The following is a 13,962-nucleotide window of genomic DNA, read 5'->3' as shown; positions in this document are numbered from 1 at the left end:
AATACCCTCATATATAATATGTGAAAAGTTACAGATGCAATGAGTCAATTTGAGAAATTGCATCTTGAATAGGCTTCCCTCCATCATGGGCTGAGCATCGTCCCTTCCTTTCCTAGCGGCAGGATCTCTTTGTTCTTCGCATTCGCTGGAGCAGCATTCCGCATCCCAAAACATTCTTCGCTAGCAAGCGTTGTCCACAAAAGCAGCACCAACTCCAAAGTAGGCATTCCTTCTTCCTGTTCCTGAGGAAAAACCCATCTTCAATGCACACCGTCTGCTTCTCGCCTGATTCTCTAGATCGTTCCCGGGACCAGCAACAACGAACGAAAGCCCAAAGAAAATCCTTACCAGTGTAAACAGCCCTAATTCAGGGCGCGTAGATCAATGCCAAAGTAAGCTAAAGCTTCGTCTTTTCCGTTCTGGGTACAGAATCTCAGGGATTGGCTCAGAAGCCGCAGGCGCTTTTTCTGATCTGTTTGTTGCTTTGCTTGCTCCCTTCTCTTGCTTACACATTCTGTAGTTTTTTTGTTTTTCAAGGCTTTGATTGCCTGTTTGATTAGGCCTAGATCTGGCTGAAACCTTTTCAAAAGGAGTCGAATCAGTCTGGCGACTTCCTCAATTGCTAACCAACTAAACCCAGAAGAGATGCCATTGTGGATGGAAAGGCTAACTATGCAGCTATGCGATAGAAAGATGGGCGAAGTGGATCAAAAAGGTAGATTTGTGGCCCTTGAGAACTGCCTTTGGGGATTGAGCAAGCCAGGGATTAAGAGCGTATGTTAGGTAGTTCAGATTGGTAGCAAGTAGTGCCCATGAATCTGAGTTCGGAGTGAGCTGGAGATGCTCCCTTTTCTCTATGAATTGCGAGTCACTCAAGAATCAGTGCCCAACCTAGGACTACTATGAACCATTGCTTGCTTCCCGCCTAGCAATCCTGGTAATTGGAACGAAGCTATAGCCCTTTCTTTCATTCTCTTTCGAAATTAGGTATGAAAGGCTCTATTGCTTTCCCATTGAAGAAGGGTTAGGCTGACCTGGAATCCAATTGAATAGAGGTTGGGTCTTCGTTTTGCATCTCTGTCGAAATTTTTCATTTGCAGATCTACAACTATGGTGGGTGCAAGCTTGGAAGAGACATGGAGGACAAAATTGGAATGAAATGAGTTTCTGCTAGACACAAGTTACCATTAAGTCGCGTAAATATCACTCGCTAGCTCCCCAGCCGGTTAGCAGGTAAAAGCCAAACAAGTCCAAAGCACAGGGGGGTTAAGTGGGAGTTTCTAAACAATGAGGAGGTTTCGTGTCAATTTCCTTAACCACAGGGGGGTTTTATGTACTTTACCCTTTTTAATTCTTCTGGTAATGTGAACTTCAGTGTTCTAATATGTCAATGTTATGATGTTTTCTTAGTTAGTGTCCAATTCGTGGATTACCTCTAAGAAAGATAGAAAAAAGATACAGACATGGCTTATCTGTTTGGGTGGAGTTTTTCGTTGTTTTCAAGAATCACTATCTAACATCTTTGAAAATCTCAAATGCGCTTATGATCAAAATATTATATTACAATTTTCAAAAAAGAAAAAAGATCATTCAAAACAATTCTCTTTTGACTTAATTAGTAGAAAGAATTAGCAATTATACAAATTAATAAGGATTAGATACACTGAAACGTAAGTTCAAAATTAGAAATGATGGTATTAGCTTGTAATTATTTTAGCGATAACTTTCTGTTCTGGGTAGCCAATATCAACATGTTAGTATTCAGGGTTTTTTTCAAATTCCAGCCCTGAGGAGACTAATGATAATTTCATGACTACTAAAGTCTTCTGCTTGTTTTTTTGTCCTTTAGATTCTTCCTCTTAGACGGGAACTGCAACTAGATTCTGAAGCAGCAGACGGGGCATAAATGAAGGCCACACATGCGTTTGTCTTCCTTCTCCAGTCCCGATCCACTCAGAAGTTAGGCAAATGGCATCAAGACAATCAGCGTATCAAGTGGAACAAGAGTTTCTAGTCCTGGATTTCGTAGAACTTACTCAAGTAGTTTTTTTTTAAAATAAAAAAAAAAAAAGGCCCTGTTTGGGGCAGTGTTCAAGCAGTTTTTTGAGCTTAAACTTCAGTTTTGGCAACTTTCCAGAATAGCATTTGAGGTGGGTAAAATGCTAAATTCATGTTCAATCAAAATTCATTTACTGCAACTTGTGCCCGGTGTGATTCTCTAGCCTTTTGTTTTCAAGAACCCAATGAGACAAAAGCAACAAGATAAAGGGCACTACTAGTCTGGTATTGATTTCCAATCTAGTAACTGCCTCTGATCCTAGTAGATAATCTGCCATTACATACTAGCCAGAGGTTCAGAGCCAGTGATTGAAGTCTTGTAACAAACCAGTACATGCCAAGGTAAATTGGGAATGATTACAATAAGGAGTATGGGAAATTATATTCCCCTAGCTTTTGTAGTCCACTTTTGTAATATGGCTTCCATGGATTAGGCCATTAGGGTGCTAGCCACTTGTAAGGAACCTGATTTGGATGCAATTCATTCCTTACAAGGAGAAAGGGAAATACTTAAGAATCAATGTGATTTTGGATGGTTTTTATAATAAGTTATAACGTTTTTTTTTTGTAGTAGATAAAAGAATGCGTTAGGAGAAATTATTATCACTAACTGATACCAAAATTTTTTAAACTTCTTAAGTATTAAAATGTTTTAGTATTAAGATATTTAATTATCTTTTTCTCTTCATATACATTTTATTCACTAATTAAAAAGATGAAGTTTATTTCTTTCTTCTTTTTTTTTTTGTTGAGGGAACGAAGAAGATTTAACAATGGGCCAAAAAGAAAAGCTGAAAAAGATGATTTATTCATCATTTCTTAAGCTATTCATAATTGGTATGTGTTTGAGAAAACTTGCACATATGGTTTGTACTTTGTTGTAATTTTCTGAAATTATTTCTCGTTATACTAATTAAATTCACAGCTTAGAAGAATTTCCCTTTGTAAATAAATTCCATGGCCTGGTGGATATACGACCCAAATTTGACAATAGGAATTCGTTAATGGACACTGCAAGAGCAGCGGGAGCCCAACCGGAAATCACCAAATAAGCATGCACTTATTTCAAGTGTTTTTAGATGGGCCCTTATTGGGCAGTGATAATTTGTTAAATATATTGTTAAACTGAAAGTCATCAAATTTATTGGTTCAATCCTCTTCAATAGACTTAGATTCCGTTTGATGACCCAATATCGCATTTAAACTTGATGGATTCAATTTTTAACATATTCAAATCGTTTGATAACAAAAAATTTAATATCTGAATTAATTAAATAATACTAAATTTTCTAGGCAAAATTTACTTCCAAAATTAAATGATAAGTTATTTACTTATTATTAAATGTGATATGCAATCAAATGTATTAGATTTAATACGTAACAATTCAATAATTTAATAGATTCAGATTTCAGTTTTATCAAACACACCCTTAGGGTACGTTTGATAAAACTAAAGTTTGAAAAATGAAATTTGAAATCTAAAGTCTAAATTCGTTAATTTACTGAATTGTTAAGTACTAAATTGAAACATTTAAATGTATATCACATTAAGTGATACTTGAATAATTTATCACTTATTTTTTAAATAAGTTTTACAAAATTCAGTATCACTTAATTAATTCAAATGTCTTTTTTTTAGTTATCAAATGCGTTTGAACATGTTATGATTTGAACCCATTAAATTTAAATGCTGAATTAAATTATCAAATAGAACCTTACTAAAGATAATTGAGCTAGTACCAATTGAATGGAAAATAATGCTTACAAAAGACATCACAAACATTCAAGTTACAATAAGGTTTCTGGTTTTGATGTCTCGATTTTCTTTGACTGGAAATAGAAATACTTTTCTAATTCTTATTAGTTCCAGTATTATATTGAACAAAAAATTTCTTTTATAGGCAAAAATGGAAGGTAGGTAGGCCTAGGGGTGCAAACGAATCGAGCCGCTCGCGAGCGGCTCAATTCGAGCTCGACTCGAGCTCGATCAATATCGAGCTCGAGCTCGAACTCAAAACATTAAGCTCGTTGCTCGCGAGCTCGAGTATATATATATATTTTTTTTTATTTTTATTTTTAATAGTAAAATTACATAAATATCCTTAATATTTTATTATTTATTAAGAAAAAATATTATTTTATTTATTTTTTTAAAAATAAAATAATTATTTTTTATTTTTTTCGAGCTCGAGCTTGAAAATTACCAGCTCGTCGAGCTCGAGCTCGAGTTCGATGAAATTAAGTTAAGGCTCGACTCGATAAGGCCAAAACTCGACTCGATTCGGCTCGTTTGCACCCCTAGGTAGGCCAACTTACATCTCCCTACAAGAAACATAACGCATAATTCATACCATCCGAGATAGGAAAGGTATTGCACATTTTAATTACGACCTCAGAAATATTACTCAATGTAACAAGACAAGTCAAAATGCATGCAGCTCGTTGTTGCATTTAGAACAATTGAAATGAAAACTTTGTTGTGATCTTAAATATTTGAGTCACAACTTTATTTTCTTGTTCTCATTGGCGCATTGTCCACTTCCCTTCTCAAGCTTTTCTATTATGTTTTTCAGACTCTCTATTTTGCCCTCCCATATCTATGTTGGAATCTTTATTTTGTACAAGTACTGTGACCATGGGACTCCCCGAGTAACAGAACTTTGTTAGATTGTGGTGGGTTTACCAAATTAATGGATTAAATCTACTGATAATAAAGGCAAACAAATAATACATTACACTAAAAAATGTATAAAATAACAACACTCACAAATAATCTTGCACAAAACATTACTAAGTTGAGCCTCGCTTCAAATCTTGAGCATACTTGCTCTAATCTTATCAGAGTCTCATTCTTGAGATATCTATTCAAACACTCACTCAACTACATTCTAAATATTAGAACATTCTAAGAGCTTCAACTCTAATTGAGCTTTTCTTATTTTCGTTGAATGGGCTGCCAAGAATGGCAAATGAGATCGCTATTGATGCTAGTAAGGATCCTATATGCACCTGTAATTTTTCTCTTCTAATTCATGCCCAATTGCCGGAAAATTCGGTGAACTTCACAAGCAAATCTGGCTCAAGATACAAGCATGAACCAAGTTGATCTGTCACCCACAATTCCCACATTCGGCTGCTTGTCCATTGCCAATAAAAGAGTAAAACGAAGCACTCCAAAGCCGCAAGAAATGCTGGATTTCTTCTGCCTATATGGATGACTTTTATGTAACTCATAAATGCAACAATAGCCCACGATTTTTGACTAAAGGTAATGTTGCATTGTTTTAACAAAACTTTTCTAAACAAATCAGGTTGGTTTTTGATATTAATTATGCACAAAATGGGGCATGCATCTTTGATCCTTGTATTTAAGTCCTAAGAGACAGGCTTACCCTTTCTAAGGACCATTTGTACACATCACCTTTTGATTTCGTATTGTACGACCCAGAAATCTTTTAGGTCTGAAAAAAATGTACTAATAGAGATTAACATACATGAAGGAACATAAGTAACAATATATAGTTGGAGCCAGAAAATGTAATTCTTGAAAACAATGGCTAATGTTGCCTATAGAACTGGATATGTTGCCCGTCAGTATTGGCAATATTGCTATTGATATCTTCGCTTTTCATTTCTGTAAAAGATTAATTTTCTTTGATTAATGGGTATCGGGTAATATATTGAATTTGCAGCATTGTACTTCAATGTAGTGATCATAACTACAACATTTTACACGATAAATATAACTGTCGCATAACTGAAGCGTTCAAATTCAATAACATGCAGCAAGTCAAGAAATGATAGTTTTCTTTTACTTGATGACAGGTTTACAGTTTACGTGGAATCGCATCCTGAAAGAAAATATTCAGCTTCCGAGCACCATGTTAGTATCCTGGAAGAAGCTTAAGATAGCAATTAATGCATATATTCAGTGCCCACAAACTTATACTACATACCAATTGATGCATAGAAAAAACTTTTTTATAACATTATTTATTTCTTTTTCTTTATGTCGTGGAAATTATCAAGGGGAAATCTTGGGAAGAAGTTATACTAGGAGTTTCAATGGATTTTCAGCCTACCTTACAAAGCAAGAGCAGCAAAAGTTGGCTGTTCTGTGCAATTTGGCAACGTTAGTCTCTTTCAACTTTCCTGATTTTTGAATTCTATTAATCTTCCACTAATGTGTGAGTTCTTAACTAAATTTGCAGCTCATGATCATGTGGTTTCTATTTTTCCAAGTAAAAGGCTTCAACTTATACAACAGCATCGTGCGACTTTATTTGTTTTCCTATAAGTGCCCCCCGAAATCTTGCATTTGAGAGTGATATAGTCATAGGAGTTACTTGATTCTGGAATTTGGCCAGAATCAGAGAGTTTTCGTGAACAAAGTTTTGGTCCTATTCCCAGCAAATGGAAAGGAGTGTGTTACGGCGGGATTGATTTCATGTGTAACAGGAAAAGTTTCTACTTTTTGTTAGTTACATAGGAAATGTTGAATAGGAAACTTCGATTATCATTTTGATGTGTACATGTCTACAGAAAAATTATTGGAGCTCGGTACCATGTATCAGATTCTGCAACAGATTTATAGGGTCATAATGGAACGCACACAGCTGCAGGAAACATTGTCATGGATGTGAGTTACTATGGAATTGTAGAAGGTACTATACGAGGAGGGGCGCCTGCAGCAAGGAATGCTGTATACAATGCTTGTGCTTTTCCATGCTGTGATGATGCTGATATATTGGCTTGATTCAACGATGCTATAGCCGATGGAGTAGACATTATTACAATTTTAATTGGTTCCAATTATCCAGTTGATTGAAAGATAATTCTATAGCAATTGGATCTTTTCATGCAGCACAGAAGGGAATACTTACGGTAAATTTGGCGGGAAATAATGGTCTTGTACAAGGACAGATTACAAGTACAGCACCATGGTTGTTCACCATCGCAGCAACTACTACAAATCGCAAGATCATCGGTGAAGTTGTCCTTGGTAATGGAGTAAATTTAGCAGTATGTATTGACCTTAATTTCTTCCAAAAATTGACAGGTGCCGAACCTGTGCAATAATAAATACCTACTCGAGAAAAATACGGATTTTGTATATAGCGGTGAGTAGGGTCGAATCCACAGGGACTGGGGATAATTCGTTTCTTCTAGAGTTCAAAGTATGGGGGGGTTTGGATTAAATGCTAACTAAATAAATTAACTGCAGAAAATAATTAATTAAAAGAAATGATTGGGGAAACTCTAGCCAAGGGTACACATCAGAAATGGTTCATGCACTGATCATTGATGCAGAAGTAATTCCAACATTTAGCAGTAGATTAGTTATAGTTGTCATGCACGCGATAAACAACCAACCCTTCCTTAATTTCTCGATAACTAAGGTATGACCGTTAGCTATTTCTCTAACCCAAAAGTAACCCCAGGTACGACCGTAGGATTTAATTTCTAGATTGCATTAATAATTAGAAAGGCCCAATCCTAACCAACAAACACGCTACGAGAGTTTGTTTAAATTAGATCATATGCTCCCCTGACATAAACCCAATTACGCCAGTTGCTACTGAGGTAGAGATAACGAACAATTACGGATTCGATTACCCCTATTTAGCAAAAATAGCCTATATGAATAATTAATTATTGCGCACTAATCAATCATACACAAGGCCATAGCAATTAAAATCAAGGAACATATAAATACCAATAAATGAAGAAAATAATTAAAACAGATTCGATCTCACAGTAATTGTCGAACCAAATCGTCAGTTGTCCCCTTGACTAGAAAAGCTTAACCACGCCTCATGAGAAAATCTCCCCGTTGGGGAATATTGTCGAACACCTGGCGTGTGTCAGAGGCCAGTCCAAAGAAAGGAAAATAGAACTAAACTAAAAAACTAAAACTAAAGCCCTAGATGTCCTTTGCTTCTGTACGTTGTCCCCTTTTAAAGCAACAAAAGAAAGATGACTAAAAGCTATCTAGGTGGTCCCCACACATGTGGACAAAGCCTCCAAAGTACTTCTTTCTCCAAGTCTCTCTACGTAGCTTCTTTTGAAGAGCCCAAATGACTAAATGCCTTTCACTAGCTTGTGGTCCCCACCAATTCAAGGGCCCAAGAATTGAAGCCCTTAGAAGTTTCCATATTTTCCATTAAATCCCTCCTTTTTGGTAGTTTTCTACTTCATTCCTGAAATTAAGTCCAGATACCAAATATGAGTAAATATTAACAATTAAGCAATATTTGGCAAGGATAAAAAGGGAGATTAATAATAAAATAACCAATAATTAACACCCTATCACTTCCCTTGTCATGCATAAATTGGTTTTATGTTTGATTTGACGTTGTTCCAGAACACCTTGCTTTATTTATGTTCTAACCATTAGTGATGCAGGGAAATGCAGTTAATACATTCAGCTTGAATGGGACAAAATTCCCTCTGGTGTATATGCAAAGACTGCCTAGAGGATAAAGAACGAATTAAAAGCCAAGTAAATTCACTTCTTCCTTGCCAATTAAGCTCTAGTACATGTAATGATTGATAAAATTTGAGTTGCTAATAGCTTGTTCTGTTGGCTGTGTCTTGATGGTTGCTTGGACAAAAGCCTAGTGCATGGAAAATTTGTATTTTGTTGCAATTACAATGGCATTACAGAAGCTAGTAGAGCTGGTGCACGCACTTGGAACTATTATACTGACAAATGAATTCCTTGATGTCTCTGATATTGTTCCCTCAGCTGCATCAGCTTTGAATCATCAGCTATTTAGACTGGTTGAGAGCTACATCAACTCTACAGAGTGAGCCTACTCTATATGCAACCTTTTAGATACACATTATACTTTTCGATTAATTAGTCTTGCACCTTCAGCTAATTTAACTGTAGTAAAATGAATTCTTGTTTGTATATAGACCGCCTCAAGCCAGCATACTCACCTACACAAACTACTGGTGCTCCAGCCATTGCTTCCTTCTCTTCTAAAGGTCCAAATCAAATCTTTCCAGATATTTTAAAGGTACTCAACTCTGTTTTGGAATTCCCTTTAGTAGTTGCTTTTATTCATCAATGTTTACATCAAGATTAGCTACTTTGTGCAGCCAGATATAAGTGCTCCAGGAGTAGACATCTTAGCTGCTTATCCTCCAACTGGTTCACCATCTTTAGAGTATATATATTATCTGGAACATCCATGGCTTGCCCTCATGTCATAGGTGCGACTACACATGTGAAATCATTCCATCCTAATTGAATTGGTCTCCCTCAGCAATAAAATTTGCAAGGATGACTACTGGTAATGCTTTAAGGCAAAATTTTACCATATTTATTTTCCTTACATATGTTCAGTAACATTTATCCTCGACCGGGAATCCATCGTAACTGTCAAGTTCTGAATTTGCCGAATAGTATTCATATTTTATCCTTACAGTAACATTTATCTCTTTCCCCATACATAATTTTAGCGAACGGGATGCTGGGTTTTTTGTGCAATTTGGTTGCATTATTGTGCATGTTTAAATTTTTGGTGTACAACTACATTATAATATTATAGGTAAATTATATATGACCCCCCTATGGTTTCGTCTATTGTCACATGACTCCTCTAACGTTTCAAAATATCTACTTCAACTCCCTATGATTTCATGTAAAGGGGAAATTTAATAGAAAATAGCCTATGTAATATCATTAATTAAAATATTAATAGTGCCCTTAAATAAATACTAAATCAATTGACAGCTTAATTATCTTATATAAAAGCATAGAAGATTATTTGGATAAATGCAAAAATTATAGGGGGTAAAGTGGGTAATTATACTACTCATAAGGGGGTTACATGGAAACGAAAAGATTATGACACATGTATTTAGAGCACGTTTGGTATACACATTGTAATTGATTGTTCGTTTCATCCATTCTCTACTTTACATAAAATCAAAGGGGATTATGTGACTATTTTGAAACATTAGAGGGATTATCTGACATTATGTAAAATTACATAGGGATTATAAATAATTTACCCTAATATTATATTCACTATAGATGAAATATTTTATTCATTTACATCACTGTTTCCATGAATATAACAGTATAATGTAATAAATATCCAATCGGACATAGCATCGGCCCAATTCCAACTTTTAAGAATGAATGGTTGAATACTTTTAAGCATATGTGCATCACATTGCCAATTTGGCATCTACAAGTTTCCTCGATTGAACGCCTTAATCGCACCTTTATCTTACTTAGTAATCTTTCATATCACCATCTTTGTTATTTCATGAGATTATCATTTTCAATTGTTTTGGGGTTTACCTTAGTATAGAAATCTCCATTTTTGTTTTGAATTTACACCAAGCTTCCATTTCTTCAATTGTTGAAAGACAAACTTTTCTTACTCTTGATTTTGTGGTAACATTTATATACATGAAGTATGATTGTGTAATAAACTTAAACAAATTATTTTGAGTTATATGACATCTTAGTGTTTGACTGGAGAGATCGTCTAAATTTAAAAAAAAAAAAAAAGGAATTCTCCTATGTAAGTTAAACCAAAACATGAATCAATTTTTTGAAGTGCGGGGAACAAAGTATTTTGACAATCTAATTTAAAACAAGAGATCTGTAAATCCTTCTTACAGATTAATTTAGTAAAACTTCATTAGTTTTGAACTGGTCATCTAGTTCATAAGTTGTTTAAAGAGCCAAAATGCTGATAAAGAAGACAAATCGCACAATGCTATATGTGCTCAAATTTATCCCAATTCCAGTGAACCATTACCACAAGGTTCACATATGCGTTTATTTCTCATAATCTACTTTTCTGGTAAAGTTCTTGGGCATATAAGCTGTCACAAGAACCTTAAATATCTAGCTTTATTTAAGGGCAGAAGACAACCCTATAATTTGTACCACTTGGGCAAGTAAACAAGCTTGTGGGATCATCTTGAGGATAGCTATAAGCATCAGGGCACCTGCTCTTAAAGAACCTGGAGAAGTCGGTCGGGCGGCAGCTTCCTGGGCCATTGGTGCAACAATACTCATTTGTTTTAAAAACAGTGCACGGATTGTGGCATCCACCTGGAGTTCTTAGCTTAGCTGGGCATTGATCAACAATAGGCGCTGAACATCTGATATTACGGCAACGAGTAACGGAGCTGAACTCCATTGGGATGTTGAATCCATCAACGTTGGAAATGTCGATGTAGTCTAAGTTGTTAGGCTGGTTTAGGGAGAATTCAGCTATCGTATTTGGAGGACTTCCATAGCCTTGGCACTCGAGGCGCCCTTTGCAGTCACCTGTTTGACAGTGGCCTTGGCCTTTGGCATCAAAGTTGCAATTGGTTCGGCCCCAAATGCGAGCGTGGGTGGTGCCAGGAGCCACGTTTAGGGACCATGATTTGCCTCGGTCGAGCCGCCTGCCACCGCCTGGGAAAGCAGCTGCCCAAACTGTGTAGGTACATTGGTTTATAATGTTGAAATTTGCAGCATTGGTGAAGGTTAAGGATAAAGTTAGGCACAAAACCAAAAGGGATAAAGTGTAGGTGAACTTCATGGTGTTTCAAACTTTCTAAGGGAACTGGTAGCTGGTTGTGGTTTCAAGATGCCACAGCTTGGGGGTTTATATTGGTGAATAGGAATGATTCAAAAGATGCGGATATGTCAATAATCCTTCCGCATAATTTCAGCCAGCTGCCATCCTTCGTTGTCATTGGTGGAGTTAGGACCTTTATTCATGAGGTGCAATAATAAGAAAATTTTATATTCCCCTTGAGAAACCATTCCCGTAATTTTTATCTTTTAGTGGTAATTAATAGTGGTTCAAATTTTAAATGATTGAAGTAATACAGTCTAAGGGTCCGAAAAACTTATTTCACCATCTAACCATGAATTTGACTTGAGGATACGATACCAAAAGGAGTTGTATAATCTCCTGTAACAATACTAACATAAGTTTACAATGTGTTATAGATTTTTGGGATATTTTTGGGATAACTAAATGTCTTTGATGTACTGCCACTTTATTTAATATTAAAACAATTTAAAAAATTGTCTACAACTTGTTTTCATTTGCAAAAATTATCAGGTCTTCTAATGGGATAAAATTACATAGTAATTACAACTATGCATAAAAATTGTATAAAAGTGCATAATAATTAAATTATGCATTGCGTATTAGATGTATATATTCATACATACAATAGGCGGATAATGTATAGAGAGTCAAATGAATATATATATGTTTGATTTGCTTGTAATTCATATAGTTTAATATATATGATAAGCTTAATGTTGAGTGAATAAGATTTGTTAGAAAGAAAATAAAAATAGCATCGTATAATATATTTTATGTTAATGTTGCATTGTAGAAATGATGGTGGTAACTGCATACAATTTTAAAATTTTGGGGGGGGGGGGGGGGAATTGTAAGGTTAGAGGGAATATTATTAAATTTCAAGGGAGGCAAAAGTTGGGCAACAACAATAAAAGATAAATTTTTATAGGTTATTCTAGAGATTTCAAAAGTTGAGGAGGGTGCAATTGGGCTGGCCTTGACTCCGCCCCTGCTCATTGTTCTTTTTATCTGGTCACGTAAACTTGATTGTTCTTTTAATCGATGCTCCATTTTTTCTCAAGTGTCCAATTCGTGGATTACTTCCACGAAAGACAAAAAGAATCAAAAGACGTGAATTTTCTGTTTGGATGGAGCGTTTTTTTAACCACATTAATTTCAAGAATTACTTTCAACGAAGAAATCAGAATTAAATTACTAACCCTTAATCCCAAGTAAACCTCAAAAACCGGCAACTCTTGAGACCATCTAGGAAACTAATAATCTAACCCTCAACCCCCCTTTGATCGATGTGGGATTAATTTCAGGAATTACTTTCTAACTTCTTTTACTATCACAAAAGCGGTTATTAATAAAATATTATGTTACAATTTTCCTACAAATATCGTTCAAAAGAATTATCTTATCACTTAATTAGTGGAAAGAATTAGCAATATACAGATATTAATTAGCCACATTGAATGACTGACGTGTATGTTCAAAACAAGAAAATGGTGATCATACGTTAAAACATGTTATGACGTAGTGAATGTCAAATTTTCAATATATCGAGAAAGTTTTAGTCTAATAGCTAAAATTGATATGCCTTCTTCCACAGTCGAGAATTTTAACAAGATTCAAGACCCTACTCCTGCCTACATCTGTTTGTCATCCTTCTTTGGTCCGAACCAATTCAAAAGTTAGGCAAATGACTTGAGGAAGCTTAGAAAATTCAATCAGTATATCAAGAGGAATAACACTTCTAACCCTGGATCTATAAAAGTTTCCTGGAGTAAACAAAATAAAACCCATTAGTCCCGTTTGGAGCAGTGTTCAGTTCAAGCAATTTTTTTGAGCATAAACTTCAGTTTTGGCAACTTATCAGGATAGCATTTCAGGTGGCTAAATTGCTAAATTCATGTTCAATCTAAATTTTTTTTTTTTACAGTCGACAATAGTTTACTCTACATATACTCCTACCCCTACTCTAACCTATTTTAAGTGAAGGCCCAACTGAGCCAATGGAAGAGAATCGACGGGAATTGAACCATCATCGAATTAGACGGGTATACAACGGGTATAGTACACACCCGTCTAGATTTTTTAGAGAGCCACATAATATGGCAATTAGGAGATAAGGCTTCCGCTTGGTGGTCACCACTAACCCAAAGGCTGATGGTTTGTTCAATCTAAATTCAGTTACTGTAACTTTTGCCCAGTGTGATTCTCTAGCTTCTTAGTCTCAAGAGTTCCCTTATACAAAAGCAACAACACAAAAGGACAATAAAGGCATGGTATTACTTAATGGTATGGTATGGTATTACCTACCAAGCTAACAGCTTATCTT

The 13,962-nt window shown here is 35.4% G+C and overlaps 1 protein-coding gene across 1 annotated transcript; it reads right to left on the bottom strand.

The window, feature by feature from the left end:
* Nucleotides 1-10,779: 10,779 nt before the first annotated feature.
* On the bottom strand, nt 10,780-11,619 carry LOC113754115 (thaumatin-like protein). The gene is made up of 2 exons (XM_027298455.1): nt 10,925-11,619; nt 10,780-10,886 (listed from the first exon to the last, which is right to left on the bottom strand). Exon 1 carries the CDS (start codon nt 11,616-11,618, stop codon nt 10,944-10,946), a length of 675 nt encoding a protein of 224 aa, XP_027154256.1. The 5' UTR covers nt 11,619; the 3' UTR covers nt 10,780-10,886; nt 10,925-10,943.
* Between the last annotated feature and the right edge of the window lie 2,343 nt (nt 11,620-13,962).

This window comes from Coffea eugenioides, chromosome 11 (genome assembly GCF_003713205.1).
Source record: "Coffea eugenioides isolate CCC68of chromosome 11, Ceug_1.0, whole genome shotgun sequence".
NCBI classification, from domain to species: domain Eukaryota; kingdom Viridiplantae; phylum Streptophyta; class Magnoliopsida; order Gentianales; family Rubiaceae; genus Coffea; species Coffea eugenioides.
The sequence above is the reverse complement of the archived record's forward strand: the minus strand, read 5'-3'. Positions and strand labels throughout refer to the sequence as shown.

What these genes read in the sequence shown, in the direction of transcription:
- LOC113754115 (XM_027298455.1), bottom strand. Translation starts at nt 11,618, where the DNA reads ATGAAGTTCACCTACACTTTATCCCTTTTGGTTTTGTGCCTAACTTTA.